General features: G+C 44.0%; 1 protein-coding gene across 2 annotated transcripts in view; it reads right to left on the reverse strand.

Moving 5' to 3' along the window:
- LOC132884836 (protein CutA homolog) overlaps positions 1-17,532 on the reverse strand; it is a 29,873-nt gene extending 12,341 nt beyond the window's left edge. Inside the window, exons 1-3 of one of the 2 annotated variants that reach the window (XM_060918820.1) lie at positions 17,453-17,476; positions 7,213-7,278; positions 3,352-3,500 (exon numbers count right to left, since the gene is read on the reverse strand). In XM_060918820.1, coding sequence (XP_060774803.1) covers positions 3,352-3,500; positions 7,213-7,275 — 212 coding nt within the window. In that variant the 5' untranslated portion in view covers positions 7,276-7,278; positions 17,453-17,476. Of the gene's footprint in view, positions 1-3,351; positions 3,501-7,212; positions 7,279-17,452 lie in introns of both variants that reach the window. The other variant, XM_060918821.1, reaches the window with a different exon arrangement.
- Positions 17,533-23,003: the final 5,471 nt, after the last annotated feature.

The following is a 23,003-nucleotide window of genomic DNA, read 5'->3' on the forward strand; positions in this document are numbered from 1 at the left end:
GTCCTTTATACATAATTATAGCCCATGTCCCATATCCTTTAAATATATCATTTACAGATACAGTGGGTACGGAAAGTATTCAGACCCCTTTAAATTTTTCACTCTTTCATTGCAGCCATTTGCTAAAATCAAAAAAGTTCATTTTATTTCTCATTAATGTACACTCAGCACCCCATCTTGACAGAAAAAAACAAATGTAGAAATTTTTGCAAATTTATTAAAAAAGAAAAACTGAAATAATCACATGGTCATAAGTATTCAGACCCTTTGCTCAGTATTGAGTAGAACCCTTTCGAGCTCGTACAGCCATGAGTCTTCTTGGGAATGATGCAACAAGTTTTTCACACCTGGATTTGGGGATCCTCTGCCATTCTTCCTTGCAGATCCTCTCCAGTTCCGTCAGGTTGGATGGTGAACGTTGGTGGACAGCCATTTTCAGGTCTCTCCAGAGATGCTCAATTGGGTTTAGGTCAGGGCTCTGGCTGGGCCAATCAAGAATGGTCACAGAGTTGTTCCGAAGCCACTCCTTTGTTATCTTAGCTGTGTACTTGGGGTCATTGTCTTGTTGGAAGGTCAACCTTCGGCCCAGTCTGAGGTCCTGAGCACTCTGGAAGAGGTTTTCTTCCAGGATATCTCTGTACTTGGCCGCATTCGTCTTTCCTTCAATTGCAACCAGTCGTCCTGTCCCTGCAGCTGAAAAACACCCCCATAGCATGATGCTGCCACCACCATGTTTCACTGTTGGGATTGTATTGGGCAGGTGATGAGCAGTGCCTGGTTTTCTCCACACATACCGCTTAGAATTAACGCCAAGAAGTTCAGTCTTCGTCTCATCAGACCAGAGAATCTTATTTCTCATAGTCTGGGAGTCCTTCATGTGTTTTTTGGCAAACTCTATGCGGGCTTTCATATGTCTTGCACTGAGGAGAGGCTTCCGTCGGGCCACTCTGCCATAAAGCCCCGACTGGTGGAGGGCTGCAGTGATCGTTGACTTTGTGGAACTTTCTCCCATCTCCCTACTGCATCTCTGGAGCTCAGCCACAGTGAGTTCTTCTTTACCACTCTCACCAAGGGTCTTCTCCCACGATTGCTCAGTTTGGCTGGACGGCCAGGTCTAGGAAGAGTTCTGGTCGTCCCAAACTTCTTCCATTTAAGGATTATGGAGGCCACTGTGCTCTTAGGAACCTTGAGTGCTGCAGAAATTCTTTTGTAACCTTGGCCAGATCTGTGCCTTGCCACAATTCTGTCTCTGAGCTCCTTGGGCAGTTCCTTCGACCTCATGATTCTCATTTGCTCTGACATGCACTATGAGCTGTAAGGTCTTAGACTACGTTCAGACTGCACCCTGAAACGACCCATATCCGATTTTTTTGCCCATATGCGACCTGTATCCGATTTGTTATTGACAATCTGAACGACACAGATCCGATTTTTTTCACATGCGACCCAGGCCGCTTGGATATGTGGTCCTAATTCTGATGCATATCCGTTATTTTCACATGCGACTGCAGTCTGACCGGACAGGTCGCATTCATGCGACCTACACGTCATCAACAAGAGGCAAACGTCACTATTCTGCGTTGGCTAATCCCGCCTCTTTGGTGGAAAACAACAACATTTGTACAGTTTTCAGAATTGAAATAGACTTTTATAGAATTGATCAAGCTAATGGTGGATTTGGTCGGGACCTGGGTGTTAAACCATCCTGTATTACAAGATAAGATTGTTCTGGAAATTTCCAGTAATTTAACACCTTTGGTCTCATTAGTCTGCTGCCCACATTAATCAGATTATTGTGCGAGTTCCGCCGCCGCCACAAAAACCACATCGCCAGGTCTCGCCTCATCTCCATGCTTTACTTGCAAACATGAGTGCGCTTTTTTTTTTTTTGTTTATGTATTACGTAGATGTGCTTATTACGTGTCAATTTGCGCATGCGGGACACTTTGGGGTCGTTTTCCGTTCATATTGGAGATCGCATAAAAGCAGGGCTTTGAACCGGTTCAAGGAACGAAAACAAAAACCAGGAACTTTTTCTATTTCACATGGAACAGAAACGAAACCAGAAACTTTATTTTTTATGTTCCGGAACAGAAACGCTTTTTAAAAATAATGGTAACCGGTTAATACCGGTTTTTATTTCGTTCCTCAAAGTTTCCGTAGCCTACAAATAAAGTCATTCTTCTCCTGCGCAAGTTTCTATGACCCGCTGGGGTTCACTTCCTGTGTGACGTTCGCTGACTGAATGGAGAGAGCGGGAGGGTGGACTACTATCACGTCTCCACGTCTTGAATAAGAGGTAAATATTGCAGTCTATCGTTATTCAAAAACGTCAATTTCAAACACGATATCAATATATTTGTCCACGTTAATGAGAGGCTCGCGAACATTAAATGACGTTAACCTCTGTTAGGGCCTGACTAGCCTTTGGTATGCATAGGGCCTGACTAGCCTTTGGTAACACACTAAACGAATTCTCTTTCATTTTTGGCACTTTTTCTGTTTGTGTAGATGGGAAGACATACTGAGAATCCAAATCGCCAACATTTGAAATAATAATTGTTTTGAATTATTTCTTGTCTTATTTAATGAAGGTTGTAATAGAATTAGCCTACATTTGGCTTAAGCTGGATGAGACAGAGACATAATTTTATAGCCATTTGTTAAACAGCTGACAGGGAGCGTAATTAACCGTTCCGGGAACGAAATTTTTTTGTTCTAACCGGTTCGGGAACGTCTATTTAATGGTGGAACCCAAAACCGGAAACGTTAAAATTCCGTTTCTGTTCGGAACGAACCAATAGGAAAAAAATTCTGGTTCAAAGCCCTGCATACAAGTCTCATACAATTGGTAATGTGAACGGCTTAACAAAAAAATCGGATTTCACAAATAATCAGATATGGGTCGTTTCAGGTTGCAGTCTGAACGTAGTGTTATATAGACAGGTGTGTGCCTTTCCTAATCAAGTCCAATCAGTTTAATTAAACACAGCTGGACTCCAATGAAGGAGTCGAACCATCTCAAGGAGGATCAGAAGAAATGGACAGCATGCGAGTTAAATATGAGTGTCACAGCAAAGGGCCTGAATACTTATGACCATGTGATTTCAGTTTTTCTTTTTTAATGAATTTGCAAAAATTTCTACATTTGTTTTTTTCTGTCAAGATGGGGTGCTGAGTGTACATTAATGAGAAATAAAATGAACTTTTTTGATTTTAGCAAATGGCTGCAATGAAACAGAGTGAAAAATTTAAAGGGGTCTGAATACTTTCCGTACCCACTGTATCACGTGCTCACCTTAAACCTCTAAAGCATGGATAATCGTGTACGTGTACTGGGGGTTGTTTTACCTGGCCAGGTCTTTGGCCACGGTGTCATTGGGGCAGGTGACGAAGGCTGCAGAGTGAGTCCCGGATGAATACGCTTCAGTCGCCATGGAGAACGCACGCAATCCCACAGTCCTCAGCAGCGGGAGCATCAACACACTCAGGAACGCTGTCTAAGGACACCACAACAATTCTGATTTTTCACAAGCTCCAATTAATGCTTCTTTCACACAATCTTGAAGAAAAACAGTTTAGTCTATCAGCGCTGAATTGCAAAAGGAGACTGTCATTTATTTTTTTTAAACCGTGGATTCTATTTCCTGTCTCGGCCCAAGTAGGTAATTAAATTTGTCGGTTAATAAAGTGCTGCATCAGCTCAATGGCACGGTACACACTGCAGAACCGAGTGCTTTTTGACAGATGGGGTGTGTCGAATGGCCTAGAACACGTAGCACCAAAGAAACCTAATCGACTTAACATTTTTTAAATAAAACAAAACAGTAAGCAAAAATAAAAAATCTGCAGGACCACACATCCCCAACTGATCTATCAGAATGTGCATTTCTGAGCTGATAAAGAAATGATGAGAAAGCCTTCCCAAGCTACTTCGAGTGCTCGTTAAAGTCATACGGTTCATCTTTTATGAAACTGAGCTCATGTTAGTGCAGCTGCCTTGGTTTCTGCCAAGACTTCAGTCACTCACACTGGCTCACTAGTTATAATCGTAGGACAACGAGCAAGCTTCGACATCAAAATGCCAGAAAAACATAAAAAAACCTCCCCACTGAAGGTCTCTTCGAACAGTTACACACCAAGGTGAAGCTTTGCTCCAGAACCATCAAGAGCTTCTGGTGTGCGTTGGAAAATACATACATAGATACATGTGTGCATGTTCAACACTGTCAATCACTGCATTGACTACGTCCTTATAATTATCTTCAAATAACTCCTGTAAAAAGGAGAGATACTGCAGTCAACTGAACCTAAAAATGAACAGTTCCCGAAAACCTGTCTGGTTTTAACATAAAATGTGTTTGGCTGCTTCTTTGTTTGCGAATTTGAATAGGTAGGCTGATAAAGAAAAAAAAAAAAAAAAAAGTGCTGCAGCCAGCCACTAGAGGGCATCAGAGACACAAACTCGTCCAATCATTGCTTTGACCGCATTTGATGGTCTGGAGCAGGGGTCACCAAACTTTTTTTCTCTGGGGGCCACATTTGCCCCTTTTCCACCAAATCAGTTCCAGGGCTGGTTCGGGGCCAGTGCTTAGTTTGGAACCGGGTTTTCTGTTTCCACTGACAAATAACTGGCTCTGGGGCCAGAAAAACCTAGTCTGGCTAACGCGACTGCAAAGCTCTCTGAGCTATTGGTCTGGCCAAGATATTAAGCCCAACCGTTTCCCAGAGCCCATGGTTGACCCGCCTCCCTGAAATGCCTCAGTTTGCTACTGGTCGAAGCCAGAAAAGGCTGTGATGAAGCTTAAACCAATCACATCACTCTTTCCTCTGACGTATGTGACGCGACGGGGCTAACTGGTAGATTAAACTCTTACCGAAGCCAGTCGGGAGCAAGGCGAAAACGTCCTTCCTTTCAATAAATACCTCCAGGGCTGCTCTTTGCTCCGTTTTCAATGAGAACCTGCTCCATGTTCGTAATGTTTCTAGTGAGTTTCTAGCTTCCGGCATAGATTCTGTAAACAATCTATGGCTTCCGGTCGCAGTTCTACTACGTCACTGCCTTGAACACGCCTCTACCCAGGGCCGTTGGAGATGCTCAAAGTTGATTGGTTCCCGATTTTTCGGGAGCTTGGAAGAGCTGTAGATAGCTTGCCTGGCCAGACAGGCCCTCATGTTGCGTCACGCTTAGGATGGGCAGGCCCAGGCTAAGAAAAACCGGTTCCAGGCTAGCACCAACTCTCTGCTGGGCCAGAGGAAAGAACCGCTTACATCGGGGGGGGGCGGAGTTGTTAAGACCAACAACAATAGCAAGACCGTGAAAGGTCGCCATTTTTAAGCGACAAGAAGCAGCAGCTGTACAAACGCGAAGTCATCCATTATTGTTGTTGTTGCTGCTTCTTCTCCGTGTTGTTGTTGCTTCGATGTTCGCGCCAAGGTTTATGCAAACGCAGCGACGTAACTGACGTATACAGCGACGTAACTGACGTGGCTCCCCTTAGCACCCCAAGCTATGGAACAGCAAACTGGTTCTCAGCTGGCTCACAAGTTGAACGAGTTGTGAACCAGCACCAGCCCCGAACCAGCCCTGGAACTGATTTGGTGGAAAAGGGGTAATTGTCGTTCCTGACTGTGATGGGGGGCCGGGGTCGGGTCAGCTATATAACATAGAATTGTATGACCCAGACAAATATGACCACCAGCAGGCCTCATTGTGTAGTAGAGATTACTAGCCTGGCACAGCCATCCCCACTACTATATCCCCCACTACTACATCAACACTTGATTCCTGGCACACATTTTGTTTATCTTTACTAGTGGTTTGCAAAAGTAGTAATCGAGTCTTCACACTTTGTTTTAATTTGAAATACCACAGATATTCCATTTATTTATTTTCTAATAAAAATAACATCAAAAGCTGTCAAGGTAAGAAACATCTGCCTAGTTGAGGTGATTGACACTGGCAAAGGTGAGTGGAAAATTATAAATTGTAGGTAGGCCTGTTGAGATTATAAATAATTGTATGCAGCACTTAATAAAGGTCAAGTAAATAGGCCTATAAAATAAATACATTTTAAAAAACAGTGAAATTATAATATGAGCAATAGAGCAATAGATCACAGCAGTTGTGCTGTGTCCTGCACGTCATTGCTCTCATCCATGGCCAAAGCAAAAAAATCCAATTCTGACGCTTTCTCATTCAGCTGGTCATACATGTTGTCCCTCAAATCTTCGGTTCGCCTGGTCATAGTAGGTGCGGAGAGACTCACCGCATTGAGCGCATCCTTCTTGTCGGGACACACCTCCTCGGCCACAGCAAGCATGCATACTTTAACAAAGTCCCCATCAGTAAACGGCTTTCCATGGGTAGCTAGTAGGTGAGCTACCTTATAGCGAGCTCAGACAGCAGCCTGGTTGATCTGGGTTTGGCGAAGGAATACATTCTGTTGTTCAGCCAGTCCGCATTTCATCCTCCGAATCCTGTCTTCTCTTGTTTGCCCTCGCAAACTAGCATACTCTTTGTGGCGGGTTTCGGAGTGACGATGCAGATTATATTCTTTGAAAACCGACACGCTTTCTTTACATGCAAGACAAACTGCACGGTCCTTACACTGAACGAAATAATCAGTGGTCCACTGTTCTTTAAAAACTCTGCACTCTCTGTCAGCTTTTCGCTGACCGCTAGCCATTTTGCTGTCCTGAACACTGACAGTTCTCTGCGCGTGCGCTGCCTGTCACTGCTTGATCGCGAGCATATGACGAAAATTCAGAAAATATGAATAGTTCATTTTATAACTAAATATCAATTTTAATTGATAAAAATCAACAAAATACAAGATGCAGACATGTTATTTGCCAAAAAGCAATTAAAAAAAAAAAAAAAAAAAAAAGGCCATGACCACTTTTGGGGATTGCCTCATAGGGCCGGTTCAAGTGGTGGGGGGCAGAGGGGCTGGGGGGCCGGTCAAAGAGGGGTGGCGGGCCGGAGTCAGCCCGCAGGCCGTAGTTTGATGACCCCTGGTCTGGACTATTTTAGGCTTCACTCATATGTCCCAGCTCTGCTAGAAACCATGGGTACTTGCATAGATGGGGATAAATAGCAAGAAAATGAACGAGTTCCAACACTGTACTGACATTTTAAACCATTTTGTCATTCTATTTTAATTGAGGCGATCATCTCCCTGTAGATTTATAACTGAAGAACACACTCACCACACAGAAAGCTCTTAAGAGTCTTCCTTGCACTGTCTCTGCAGATGGCAGTCCAAACTGCATTGCCTGTACGAGTAACATGCGGGTGTGAGCCAAACATGGACGATACACAACAGCCCTGTCTAATGATTCTCCACTGGCTGGAAGTAACGTGCTCGCTGCGAGAACTGCTTTTGATACAACCTGCAGTTGCAAACACATCAAGTGCTTCACGACTCGACTCCTCATACTTATTGAGGTATTTCACCTGACGTCACAGGGTCACGTGACGCCCCGGTGTCCGCCATTTTGAAGGTCAAGCTAGCTATTGTCAACAACATAGTAGCGAGCATGTTACTGTAGCGATGTTTACGTTCAGTCATTTGGATGACTGTTAAAACCTTTCAGTCTCAAGTTTTTCCTTTACTGTATTTACTAGTTTACTGTAATTATGATCCGGCAGCTATTTACACCGGATCCAGTGTAAATAGCTGCCGGAGCACGCTCCGGCTTGCTCCCCCTCAAATTAAGCAGCACGCTCCGGCTTGCTCCCCCTCAAATTAAGCAGCACGCTCCGGCTTGCTCCCCCTCAAATTAAGCAGCACGCTCCGGCTTGCTCCCCCTCAAATTAAGCAGCGCGCTCCGGCTTGCTCCCCCTCAAATTAAGCAGCGCGCTCCGGCTTGCTCCCCCTCAAATTAAGCAGCGCGCTCCGGCTTGCTCCCCCTCAAATTAAGCAGCGCGCTCCGGCTTGCTCCCCCTCAAATTAAGCAGCGCGCTCCGGCTTGCTCCCCCTCAAATTAAGCAGCGCGCTCCGGCTTGCTCCCCCTCAAATTAAGCAGCGCGCTCCGGCTTGCTCCCCCTCAAATTAAGCAGCGCGCTCCGGCTTGCTCCCCCTCAAATTAAGCAGCGCGCTCCGGCCGAGGTTCCGGAGCACGCTCCGGCTTGCTCCCCCTCAAATTAAGCAGCACGCTCCGGCTTGCTCCCGGAGTGCTCCGGCCGAGGTTCCGGAGCGCGATCCGGCTTGCTCCCCCTCAAATTAAGCAGCACGCTCCGGCTTGCTCCCGGAGTGCTCCGGCCGAGGTTCCGGAGTGCACTCCGGCTTGCTCCCCCTCAAATTAAGCAGCGCGCTCCAGGAGCAAGCCGGAGTGCGCTGCTTAATTTGAGGGGGAGCAAGCCGGAGTGCGCTGCTTAATTTGAGGGGGAGCAAGCCGGAGCGCGCTCCGGCAGCTATTTACACCGGATCCGGTGTAAATAGCTGCCGGATCATAATTACAGTAAACTAGTAAATACAGTAAAGGAAAAACTTGAGACTGAAAGGTTTTAACAGTCATCCAAATGACTGAACGTAAACATTGCTACAGTAACATACTAGCTACTATGTTGTTGACATTAGCTAGTGCTAACAGCTAGCTGCTAGTACACTGCTACAACACAGACACCAACCCTAATAATACAGTTCTTGGTCATTGCCTGGTAACAGCAAATTTATAATGGGCCATGGCTCAACAGACTAAGAAGTTATTTCAATGACATTTAATAACATTTTGTTTATCCTGAGGACCGAAAGTAAATGAAAATGTGAACAAACCTTAGCTGTAATAAGATGGCGACCACCGACCTCCAGGGACGACCCACTGGTGTAGGCATGTTACCCAGCCTGACACAAAATATTTGTAGGCATCCGAACTCTTATACGCTTTCAGATCAATACCTGTGTATGGCGATGGGTTTTTAACGACATAGGTATACAGATCATGTGGGCCGAAGTCAGGTAAAGACGAGGGCTTCGTGTACTTCCGTACGTCAGTGAACAATCCTGGTGGAAGCAGGTAAACGTCGTTCTCTAAGCCTGCTAACCTCAATTTTTGCAAATACCTCTCCCTCTGCTCGCCCTGTAAATGCCCTACGTCGCTGGATAGTGAAGGTGTTTTCTGCATCTCGCTCCTTTTTCTTTTATGTTTTTCGTTTGTCGCCTTCCTCGCATTCAAACTGATTCGAGCCGTGACATCCAAAACGGCAGCCTAACGATGCATCACATGACTTGGTCACGTGGGTGAAAAACCTCAATAGCTTTCAGCTGAATATATGAATAATAAAATGGTGTCTTAAAGGGTTGAGGATGGATGGAATGGGACACATCATATTCACACACTCATTCACACCGAGGACCACTCTCGAGTCATCAGTCCACCCACGTCTGGCATGTTTTTGAGAGGCTGGAGGAAACTAGAGAACCCAGAGGAAACCCACATGTTTTGAGTTTCATATTCAATAACATTATTATCTGATGTCTGAAAAATTGCACTAGCTTGTGATAAGAATTCAAGTGTTACACAACTTGTAAAACTTTGCAACTTTTAAAAATCAGTTCGTAACACAGCTGAAAGCAGGAATAAATAGATCCTTTAACACTTTATGCATTCTCTGTTATCTTGCTGATTTGTATACAGGAATATGTGGGAGTATTACACACATACAGGACAGTGGATTAATAACACAAGAAACAATCCTGGTGCAGAATAACTGATTACAGACTTTGCAATTATATATGGGTCTGTCTCAGAAACTGGGTACTGTGGGAGTACCCCACTAAATATACCAGGCTTTCGTCTAAACGGGGGAACAGGGGCGCTGCGCCCTCTTACTCTCGGCGTGCGCCCCCTTACCGACTCCGTGAAAACATCCCAGCAACACTACGTGACAATGTGTCTGATCATCAAATACGTTATAATTGCTCCAAAAATATTCCAATCATAGTAGATACACCGCCAGACGGTGCAAAAACAATCCGAATTGGCGGTTTCCAGACTGAGGCGCCATGTTGTTTAGTTGTTTACTTGTCGCGGCTGCTCTCGCGAGATTTGACATGGGTTACATACAAGGTCAGCTGACTTGTAGAGCGAGATTTCTCGAGACTGAATGACCTTTCACCCACCGGCACGGGAGCTTTTGACAGAAGTAGTTCGCGAGTTGTTTTTGTTGACACTTGGGCATTTAAAGATGTCATCCTGCGGCACGAAGCGGAAGAAAGCCAAAGACTGTCCGGGGCAGAAGAAGATTACTTCTTTCTTTTTCAATGTTGACAGACAATTTGTTACAATTTCCCTCTCAGATAGCCTCAGAATGTCCCATTGGAGCATTTTTCAAAGGCTTTGCACGGCGGCGGGGGGGGGGGGGGCAACCGGCACCATCTCTTCCCCCCCGCTTCGCTCCCTCGCCATGGTGAGCGCCCTCATACTAAATTTTCTAGAAAAAGCCCTGTATACTGACAGTCAATAAACTATACGGTTTTGAATGGTGATGTTGGTTTTAATTTGAAATAAAATGAGGAAAGAAATAATACAGATAAAACTAAATCTTTGATGTGAATATTCAGAATTTGGCAAAAATTCTGCAAATTTGTGGAAAAATGGCAGCTTGATCTGGGACATGATAAATGGTCGACTACATCACATTCCTTTAAAAAGGTTGTAGTCCACTGAAAAGTCTACAGTTATCACTAAATTGTATTTTAAGTTGTAACTTTATACACCTAAGGATTGGTGCGCTCACAGAATAATCATAACCGTAATAAAACACCATGCAAAATATTTGATCACCGCTGTAACTCCATTTTCCGCAAAACCAATACGATCGTGTGATTTGATCTAAACGGAAAGCTTCAGGGTCAAGGTCACTACCTCACCAAAAGTAGTAACTTAAAATCGCTACCCCATATAAAAATTTAGTTATAAATCTGCGATTTTGTTTTTTAAAACGAAAGCTGAAAGTTAGGTATAGAATATGTTTCTTATAGAATATGTTACGATGGTAGCTGGTCTTGTATGAATTTCTGAGCTATAAAATGAGTTGTGGTCTATTTTTTACCGTAGCGTGTTATGTGTGCGGGGAAGGACACACATTAACAATGTGCATGTGTAGAATGGAATTTTCCACTCCAACAGTTAGAAGTTGATCGTGCTTCCGTTTGCGGTCTTTCTGTTACGCGGGTGATCTGTTCGGACGTTATCGCTGAAAAGGTGAGTTTTGACAGTTTTATTTTGTTTTAGTCTTGCAGTATAAGGCAATAGAATGTTTATTTTTCATCTTGCTTTCATGTTTCATAGTGTTTGCGTATTTTTGGCCAGTATTTTGCGACCATGGTCAATTTAGATCGAACTTTTGATAGAATCTACGGCCAGTCATTTTGCCACGCCCCCACCCGGTGCGGTAGTGATGTCCCGTTACTCGCGCGCCGCAGCAGAGACCCGCGCGACCTTCAGCCGGTACAGTCGCTGTTCTTTTACCACCGCAGTTATTCTCATCTTTCCAGTGTGTTCATTTTTCCATTGCGTCCTATTTTGCCATATCAAATACCCAAAATGTATCATATTATTCATATCATCTCCAGCTGCTTTATCCTGTTCTACAGGGTCGCTGGAGCCTATCCCAGCTGACTACGGGCGAAAGGCGGGGTACACCCTGGACAAGTCGCCAGGTCATCACAGGGCTGACACATAGGTGGGGTTTACATTAGACCGTATCAGCGGATCATCAGATTAACGTTTTTAAAACGATTAGCGTGCACACAGCAACGCCAATACACGGATACGCTCGGCTCCGCAGGCATCCTGCGCTCCAAATCACTCCGCCCTGAACAGCGAGTGCCCTCTGGAGGGTGCGCACTCCGGCCCTGCGCAGCTCACAGAGTGCGCGAGTGAAGTGCACGAGCAGTGATTTGGGACTGAGCCGCTGTGTGTGTGATCTCAGTGCATGTCGGGCATGCGCGTCACTTACCACTTGCAAGTGGAAGGATGGCAAGCCTAAAGACAATCATAACTACACAATGGGCAGTATTTGCATCAGTATTTGCAGTATTTTCATACTTTTATACTCTAATGAAAGGTGATACAAGGCGGAAGTCCGCGCCGTTTTTCAGCAGTCGCGTCACATGACCAACGCCAGCGAATCAGGAAGGTGGATGTCACAGTGACGTTGTCCAATGACGACGCCAGCTAGAGCTCAGCACAGCGTATCCGAGTATTCTCAATGTTTACACAGCACCGGACCAGACACGATCTGGATTGAATACGTGGACCCTGGCGGATTCCCATTTCCCGGCGTTTTAATGTCAACGGACAGTGCATCCGCGAAGAAAACGAGACAGATACGGTCTAATGTAAACTTGGACATAGACAACCATTCACATTCACACCTACGGTCAATTTAGAGTCACCAGTTAACCTAACCTGCATGTCTTTGGACTGTGGGGGAAACCGGAGCACCCAGAGGAAACCCACGCGGACACGGGGAGAACATGCAAACTCCACACAGAAAGGCCCTCGCCGGCCACGGGGCTCGAACCCGGACCTTCTTGCTGTGAGGCCACAGCGCCAACCACTACACCACCTTGCCGCCCCCATATTATTCATATTTAAGTGAATAATCCATTCAGTCATCATAACTTGGCATTTTTAACCCAAGCAATCAAAAAGAGGAAATTTATTCAATATGTTCACCCATCTGTGAAAATTCAAGTTGGCTTTAATTCTTCATGATGTAGTTATTTTATATGTAAATCAATTTTACAAAAGCATTTGAACTGTAATCAAAAAAAACATTTCCACAGTGGAGGCCAGATAAAGCAAGATGACAAAAGAAACATTGAGTGTTAGGTAAATGCAAAAAAAAAAAAAAAAAGAAAAAAAGTAAAATTAGAAAATTTATTTTTTGACCATTATGTCCCAAATGAGAGACCAGTTTCTGAGATGGACCCATGATCAAAGAGCACAACTGAGATGGAATAAAAAATGGAAGTTTATTTTTAAAGACTTCTCAATTCTCAACATGTTTTCCCAATATAGACAGGGTTTTCATTAGTATGTGAAATAACAGATGAAACGTGAAAAGTAAGAGATTAGGCCGGGGCTCATGGGGGCCTAATCTAAAACGAATTTCGCAATTTCTAAAAGCCAATCGTTAGCTCTCCATGGCCCATCTGAAATAGAAATTCAACAGTCATTCCTGGGTCTCATTAGTCTGGTTAACACCAGACCATATCACAAGTGAAATATGGTCTGGAATCCGCCTATTGAATTTCTCGTAGGGGAGGTGTGGTTTACGATTGTCAATGGCCGTTTATTGGACGTTGCGAATGTCTATCATTTGGCGTATACGTAGCCCATGGCCAATCATGGCAGTTGTACCCGGTGACGTAGTTAGAGCGACGAAGAGAAGGAAAGAGAAAGAGAAGGCAAAACAAAAATAGGAAAACAATGGCACCGAACGATTACTGCCGTTTGTGCAAGACAAAGCTTGATCGAAAGTTTGGTTCGTATCGCTCGCCGCCATGTTAAATGTGATCCGTAAACAGTCCCAAATAAACTACAAGCTTCCGTTTGTCGAGTAGTACACGTCACCGTCTTTCCACCCCTCCCCACTCTCTGATTGGCTCCCTAACTCAGGCGAGCCTTTAGACCATAGTTTCCATGCTGTCTTTTCAGATCGGAACGATTGTGCAAAGCAGCATGGGATTTCCCAGGCTAGGGTCTCATGGCAATTACAGTTCGCATGCCACAAAGCCCAATCAAGATTTGGGTAATCGGAACACAACACCAACGCTTGCAGAACGAAGAAATTGAATGTATAACGACAAACGTGCAAGATAGCAATAACTTTTAAAATGTAAACCGGGAGAGGTTCTCCATCCATCCACCCATTATCTGTCGCCGCTTATCCTGTCCTACAGAGTCGCAGGCAATTGCAGCCTGTCCCAGCTGACTATGGGCGTACACCCTGGACAAGTCGCCAGGTTATCGCAGGGCTGACACATTCACACCTACGGTCAATTTAGAGCCGCCAATTAACCGAACCTGCATGTCTTTGGACTGTGGGGGAAACTGGAGCACCCGGAGGAAACATGCAAACTCCACACAGAAGGGCCCTCGCCGGACTCGAACCCGCAACCTTCTTGCTGTGAGGTGATAGCGCTAACCACTACGCCACCATGCCGCAGGTGGCGGCTCGTCCCCCTGAAGCTGACAGACTTTGGGCTTTTTTGACAGTGAAACTGGCCAGGAAATGCTAAATCATTGTTAATCATTTTACAAAAACATGAACACGTTCTTACTGTACATATATCATTTTTATCGTCAGACTTATTCAGGGGTGTAGTGGGCGTGGTACGCGGGGGTACGCCGTCCACCCACTTCTCCCGAGGTGAGATTCAAAAAAAAAAACCTGTCATTCAATGGCCTGAGTTTATACGCTCTACAGTAAGTGACACGTGCCTTTGTGCTCATCATCAATGCCCCCAATCGAACGTTACGTAAAACGTAGCGACGCAAAGTAGAATACATTCTAAACGCAGCCGTTATACGGATTTTATTTTTTCACTTTCGAGGCAGCACGATCTGTCGGTTTAATGCTTTATGATCTTTGAAGTTCTAATGCGATTTTTGCTCAGTATAGGCCTATGATTTTGAATAGCCTAATAATAACAGTAGGGTCTCTCTCTCTCTGTGTGCGATTTCCGGGCGTTCATGGTAGCAGCACCGAGAGGGCAACAGAACTGATATAATCGCCTGCCTGGTCATCCTTACACGGATAATTTCACCACATACTGTATTATATATATATGATTTGAAATTCATAATCTTTGTGGCCGTCCTGTTTAGTGTTTTGTTGTACATCCAAAAATATGAAATGACAATAAATTTAAAGAAATACTCAAGTCTTTAAGAAGGAGTGCATGGTAGGGCTTAACCCAATGGCTGCATGTCATGTATTTTGTATACGCAGGTGCCTCAATCGCGCCAGACTAAATGCTTGACTTATTCGATTGGTGCCTTTTATAATAAATTTCAGCCCATTGCTGGTTTGTATGCGATGTGAGTGAGTGACGTGACTTTTTTTGAACTTCTGGACACATGCTGTAGCTGTTGCCACGGCAGTAAGTAGGCTAGTAAAAATATCGAATTCCGAATGCAGCTCGGCTCAAATGAACATGAATCGAACATGAACAAAGGTGTTTGTGTATCATAATTTCCAATATTTTGGCTTCACGCCTGATAGTCCATGTTAAACCTATGCAAGGTTTATGTTGAGTTCCAACAGCAGAGTGGTGCTGTCTACGACCATGCATTCGGAAGGAGAAGGAGAATTTGTTCCTCTTTAGCTATTTCAGCATATTTATTGGAGACAAAATAAACCGCGGCTTTTCGCCATAACAGTTGGGCTGTACTGACAAACACGAATGAAAATTGCACACAAAAATGTCTGAAAAAAAAAGTGTCTTCTTGTGCCCTCTTGTGTTGTTAAAAGAACGTAACATTTATACAAATCATTCAGACCAAACAAAGGCTACCGCTTCTGACATATCAAATCGATGACGTCACGAATCGCGTACCCCCACTTTAAAAAAATCTCCACTACACCACTGGATTTATTTGACATCAGTTCAAACTGATGCGCAGCCCTGAATTAATTATTTCTGTGTGTGAAAAATAAATGAACTTCCATGCATAAACAAAATACCCAATTCGAATAAATGCATACATTTTTTACAATAATTAAATGTTAATTGGGTGAAACCACTCCAATCCATGCACGTGCTGGTGCGCGTGCCCGAGACTGGCACGACAAATGCCGCTTTTCCACTACAAACGCGGCTGAGTCGGGCTGAGCCGTGCCGTGCTGAGTCGGGCTGAGCGGGGCTGTTGGAGTTGCATTTCAACTACAACCGCGCTGAACCGTGCTGGCTGGAAGTGGGTGGACACACTGGGTGGAGTTAGCGAAAGTGGGTGGATGTCAGGTGATGTTGTTAAGCAGCGCAAACAGTGACATCAGTGAGCTTTTAAGCGGTAGTCTCACGACCCGAATAGTAAACAATAAACATGGAGGACATGGAGTCGTTAGTGTTGCTGGTCTTGGTGCTGTGGCTTGTTGTCACCGACAACGCCAACAGATACTGGCAAGAGCGTATAGATGAGGCGAGGCGCATAAGGCTTCAGAAATTCTCGTAATTCTTCTTCTTCCGAGTTTACAGTGTTTACAGATCCCAGCGTGCTCGCAGGGCGTGTGTGGGCATGTGAGGACACTCCTCCTCACCAATCAGTGCACAGGGGAGTGTCTGCTCACGCCCCCAGCCTCACTCGGCATGGCTTGGCTCGCTTCAGCCCCACTCCAAAACGGTGCGAGTTTTAGGGGCTAAGCAGGGCTGAAGCGAGCTGAGTCGTGCTGGTTTTTGGTAGTCGAAATGCGAGCCGTGTCGGGCTGAAGTGAGCTGAAGCGAGCTGAAAAAGGGTAGTGGAAAAGGGCCAAAAGCCACCTTGGCCCCCGTAGCTCGGGCCCTTTGACCCCGGAACCCCTGCAGTAAACGAACACTGAAGCAGCGGGAACATGCAGTTCTCACCTGCACAAATCACAGATACGTAAAATAAAAGACCTGAACTTCACTTGTGTGTGCTGTTAGATGATTACTGTCACTGTGTGGTCAGAAAAGACGACAGATAAGCGTAACCGTTGCACAATAACCTGCGTGTGCACAACAAAGTGATTTAGCTGCTGGCTAGTGATTTTGGCCATTTCAGGAAGCAGTACGCATTTGTTTAATGGTCTTCTGTGTGTTAAATAGTTACAGAATTATAATAAAGCGAATACTTTACGATATTTTTTTTTTAGTGTATACTGATTAAATTACTTTTTTTTTTTTTTTTTTTGGCCAAGTGAAGGTTGTCGGGCCACTTTAGCGCCCATGAAGAACACTGCTGGGCATTTTCCGCGAGACTTAACAGTTTTTTCTGCGAAACCGAACTCGAACAGCGTTCACTTTCGTTTTCTCGCGGTCGCCATCACGCAATACCATACAGGATATGGTCGCCATCTTACCATGTGAGAACCACGTGATATGCTATAATTTAAAACGCGCTAAATGATTGGACGATATAAGAAGGATTAGCCAATCACACGGACCCAGCTTCAGCAACCAAACGGCGCGTAAATAACGGTGTTCCTTACCAAATGAGTTCGAATTACCTGAAAATTGCATTTGGCCGAAAAACAACCGATTCAGACATCATTACAACCGATTATTTCGATCAGCAATCGGTTACTAATGAAAACCCGATAGATAACAAAATACCACTAATAAAGATAAACATGTGTTCTATTAGGCTTTTCGACTATATTTTAATCCTTTACTCAAAGTTTCCGAATAATTTTGAGCATAACTGTATAAATTTTCTGTCTAACATCATGGGCATACAAACTGCTTCCTCTTACCTCTTCCAACGGGCTCGTTGTGCCTTACTTCTTCCTCTTTAGGGTTTTATGGCGGTTGGCAACCAACTTAAAGGAGCATTACTGCCACCAACTGGGCTGGAGTGTATGGAATCAATTTTGTGCCAAAATGTTCATAGAATACTTTTGAAATATCAAATAAAAATACAAAATAAGAAAAAAAGTAAAATGTTCATACAATACTTTTGAAATATCAAACAAAAACGACAAATCAAAATACAAAAAAGAAAAAAAGTCAATTTTTTTAGACTGGCAAACAAGTTTAGTTTAGTTTAGTTTAGTTTAGTTTAGTTTAGTTTATTTGGCCATAAACGTACAATAAAAAAACGGTACAGGTGTGGCAGGGATGACACAAAAAAGCATAAAAACTTGTTTCCATTGTGGTCCCTTATCACAGACAAAAAAATAGCTACACACAATTAAAAAATAACAAAATAAAAATAATTTGACAATACTGTATAACTGAATATCATGGGGAAGCATAGCAAAAATGTAAAAACTAATACCATAACAAATAATACTGAACAATATTGATAATGTTAATAATAATAGAAAAACAAAAAAAGCAAGAGAAAAAACACATAATAATAATAATAATAATAATAATAATAATAATAATAATAATAATAATAATAAAATTAAAGAATAAAGAAACTAAAAATACACATAATCTGCTGCTTCCTCATCAAATAGAATGTTAAAAAAGTGCTGTTTTACCTTCTTCTTGAACAGGGGAACATTTTCTACTGATTTTATTTCTGAAGGTAGTTCATTCCAAATTTTGGTTGCAGTGTACAGAAAAGAAGTTTTTCCAAAAGGACCACACAGGGGGAGCTGAAGAGAAGAGTGACTGGATCTTGTACTATAGTTATGGATAACATTTTGAATTGCAGAAGACAAGTATTGAGGCGCTGAGGAATTTTGAATTTTGAACATCATATGGGCTTTGAGTTGTTTGGATCTAAAATCAACTGGCAACATACCGACCCGTCTAAATTCATCAGCTCCTATGTGTGTTCTGAACGGTGCATTCAAAATAAACCTGATGATTTTATTCTGTGCACACTGGAGCCGTGACTTGCTCCTTTTAGTTGTGCCAGAATACCATGCTGTGCTGGCGTAGTCGTAGTGACTTTGTAGTAGGCCTGAAGTAAGAAGTGTCTGGACTCAGGTTGCCAGCCTGTCTATACAGAAACTTTAGTTTGGCATTAGATCTGCTGACTATTTTGTCCACAATGCCATCTCCATTTAGGGATTGGTCTAAAGTTAGACCTAAGTACTTCATTTCAGAAGCACTGGATAAAATATTGCCAGCACATTGCACCTGAATGGTTTTAATATTGCATAGCCTCTTTTTTGAAGCAAAGAGGATGGACACTGTCTTGCAACAAATTATTCATGTAATCGTGCAAAATATCAGTCTATTACTCTTCAGAAACCTTTTATTTTTGTTCCGCGTCTTTCTCAGTTTTGTTTGACGTAATTTATTTTGGTTGCGATTCCAGCTTTCTCGTTTGCGCTCCCTGACTTTTTGCTTGCAGTTTTGGCACAAAATTCACGTGTGGGCGGGCTGTCCAGGAATGCATTCCCATTGGCTAACTTGTGTTTGACTGACAGCTACGCTCAGCCATTCCCTACTCGGATTCTGGCGGACTGTTTGACAAGTGACCGATCCACTTTTGAATCTCATCTCATCTCATCTCATCTCATTATCTGTAGCCGCTTTATCCTTCTACAGGGTCGCAGGCTGACTACGGGTGAAAGGCGGGGTACACCCTGGACAAGTCACCAGGTCATCACAGGGCTGACACATAGACACAGACAACCATTCACACTCACATTCACACCTACGGTCAATTTAGAGTCACCAGTTAACCTAACCTGCATGACTTTGGACTGTGGGGGAAACCGGCGCACCCGGAGGAAACCCACGCGGACACGGGGAGAACATGCAAACTCCGCACAGAAAGGCCCTCGCCGGCCACAGGGCTCGAACCCAGGACCTTCTTGCTGTGAGGCGACAGCGCTAACCACTACACCACCGTGCCGCCCCACTTTTGAATCGGTTAATTAATTCAATATCATAGTCGCCACTGAAGTCCACTCGATCCTTGTTTACCGTCAATGGATCGGTCACTCGTCAAACAGTCCGCCAAAATCCGAGTAGGGAATGGCTGAGCGTAGCTGTCAGTCAAACACAAGTTAGCCAATGGGAATGCATTCCTGGACAGCCCACCCACACGTGAAGTTTGTGCCAAAACTGCAAGCAAAAAGTCAGGGAGCGCAAACGAGAAAGCTGGAATCGCAACCAAAATAAATTACGTCAAACAAAACTGAGAAAGACGCGGAACAAAAATAAAAGGTTTCTGAAGAGTAATAGACTGATATTTTTGCACGATTACACGAATAATTTGTTTGCCAGTCTAAAAAAACTGACTTTTTTTTTCTAGCCAAGTTTATTTGAGAAACCTGAGAACAAAATGATATACAGGTCCTTCTCAAAAAATTAGCATATTGTGATAAAGTTCATTATTTTCCATAATGTAATGATAAAAATTAAACTTTCATATATTTTAGATTCATTGCACACCAACTGAAATATTTCAGGTCTTTTATTGTTTTAATACTGATTATTTTGGCATACAGCTCATGAAAACCCAAAATTCCTATCTCAAAAAATTAGCATATCATGAAAAGGTACTCTAAACGAGCTATTAACCTAATCATCTGAATCAACGACTTAACTCTAAACACCTGCAAAAGATTCCTGAGGCTTTTAAAAACTCCCAGTCTGGTTCATTACTCAAAACCACAATCATGGGTAAGACTGCCGACCTGACTGCTGTCCAGAAGGTCATCATTGACACCCTCAAGCAAGAGGGTAAGACACAAAGAAATCTCTGAGCGAATAGGCTGTTCCCAGAGTGCTGTATCAAGACACCTCAGTGGGACGTCTGTGGGAAGGAAGAAGTGTGGCAGAAAACGCTGCACAACCAGAAGAGGTGACCGGACCCTGAGGAAGATTGTGGAGAATGGCCGATTCCAGACCTTGGGGGACCTGTGGAAGCAGTGGACTGAGTCTGGAGTAGAAACATCCAGAGCCACCGTGCACAGGCGTGTGCAGGAAATGGGCTACAGGTGCCGCATTCCCCAGGTCAAGCCACTTTTGAACCAGAAACAGCGGCAGAAGCGCCTGACCTGGGCTACAGAGAAGCAGCACTGGACTGTTGCTTAGTGGTCCAAAGTACTTTTTTCGGATGAAAGCAAATTTTGCATGTCATTCGGAAATCAAGGTGCCAGAGGCTGGAGGAAGACTGGGGAGAAGGAAATGCCAAAATGCCTGAAGTCCAATGTCAAGTACCCACAGTCAGTGATGGTCTGGGGTGCCATGTCAGCTGCTGGTGTTGGTCCACTGTGTTTTATCAAAGGCAGGGTCAATGCAGCTAGCTATCAGGAGATTTTGGAGCACTTCATGCTTCCATCTGCTGAAAAGCTTTATGGAGATGAAGATTTCATTTTTCAGCACGACCTGGCACCTGCTCACAGTGCCAAAACCACTGGTAAATGGTTTACTGACCATGGTATTACTGTGCTCAATTGGCCTGCCAACTCTCCTGACCTCAACCCCATAGAGAATCTGTGGGGTATTGTGAAGAGGAAGTTGAGAGACACCAGACCCAACACTGTGGATGAGCTTAAGGCCGCTATCGAAGCATCCTGGGCCTCCATAACACCTCAGCAGTGCCACAGGCTGATCGCCTCCATGCCACGTCGCATTGAAGCAGTCATTTCTGCCAAAGGATTCCCGACCAAGTATTGAGTGCATAACTGAACATAATTATTTGAAGGTTGACTTTTTTTGTATTAAAAACACTTTTTTTTTATTGGTCAGATGAAATATGCTAATTTTTTGAGATAGGGATTTTTGGTTTTCCTTTACTTTTTTGCCAAAATCATCAATATTAAAACAATAAAAGGCTTGAACTACTTCAGTTGTGTGTAATGAATCTAAAATATATTAAAGTCTAATGTTTTATGAGTACATTACAGAAAATAATGAACTTTATCACAATATGCTAATTTTTTGAGAAGGACCTGTACATGGCTAGATGCCTTACCCAAGATGCCAGGTAGATTAAAACTGCTGTGTCTCACTGTGCTTAATGACTGACAAAGGTTTCTTCTTTCTTCCTCATACTGTTTGCAGTGAAATAAAACATGCTCAACTGTTTCCAGCCAGGGGCGGATCTAGAAAAATATTTATGGAGTGGCAAGAGGGGGGCAGGAATTTTTGAGGGGTGGCAACGTATTACAGACATGTATATATACTGAATTTAATCACAGTTATCACAGTTTGATGACAAATAGTATGTAAACACTACAAAAGGGCACAGGCTGCCATTTACAAACTCATACAGACAAACTTAATCTCATGCTTTTATTGTTCACGAAGAACACACATTCTCAGATGAGGTCTATACCATTTCTGGACAGTTTTATACTGTATATGCAAAAGAACAGACACTAAAAAACAACAACAATAACAACACTGCTTCAAGTTCAGCATGATTTAACCCATTTACACCAGTGTCACATTTTATAGTTTTTTTTTTCTCACGCTTTGTAAAGGCTCATCAGTGAGCATAACATGAACTTGTCATGCCTACAACAGCTGAATGCGGCGATTTCCATGTTGCTCAGCAAAACGCTTCACATTACATGTATAGTTAGCTAAATAACGTTCTCCAACCTTATTTTTATCCTCTCAAAATCAGCATCGCAACTATGCTAGCACTGTTCTCATCTCATCTCATTATCTCTAGCCGCTTTATCCTTCTACAGGGTCGCAGGCAAGCTGGAGCCTATCCCAGCTGACTACGGGCGAAAGGCGGGGTACACCCTGGACAAGTCGCCAGGTCATCACAGGGCTGACACATAGACACAGACAACCATTCACACTCACATTCACACCTACGGTCAATTTAGAGTCACCAGTTAACCTAACCTGCATGTCTTTGGACTGTGGGGGAAACCGGAGCACCCGGAGGAAACCCACGCGGACACGGGGAGAACATGCAAACTCCACACAGAAAGGCCCTCGCCGGCCCCGGGGCTCGAACCCAGGACCTTCTTGCTGTGAGGCAACAGCGCTAACCACTACACCACCGTGCCGCCCGCTAGCACTGTTCATCTCATCTCATCTCATTATCTCTAGCCGCTTTATCCTTCTACAGGGTCGCAGGCAAGCTGGAGCCTATCCCAGCTGACTACGGGCGAAAGGCGGGGTACACCCTGGACAAGTCGCCAGGTCATCACAGGGCTGACACATAGACACAGACAACCATTCACACTCACATTCACACCTACGGTCAATTTAGAGTCACCAGTTAACCTAACCTGCATGTCTTTGGACTGTGGGGGAAACCGGAGCACCCGGAGGAAACCCACGCGGACATGGGGAGAACATGCAAACTCCGCACAGAAAGGCCCTCGCCGGCCCCGGGGCTCGAACCCAGGACCTTCTTGCTGTGAG

The sequence above is a fragment of the Neoarius graeffei genome, chromosome 4, assembly GCF_027579695.1.
Source record: "Neoarius graeffei isolate fNeoGra1 chromosome 4, fNeoGra1.pri, whole genome shotgun sequence".
In the NCBI taxonomy this organism is placed as follows: domain Eukaryota; kingdom Metazoa; phylum Chordata; class Actinopteri; order Siluriformes; family Ariidae; genus Neoarius; species Neoarius graeffei.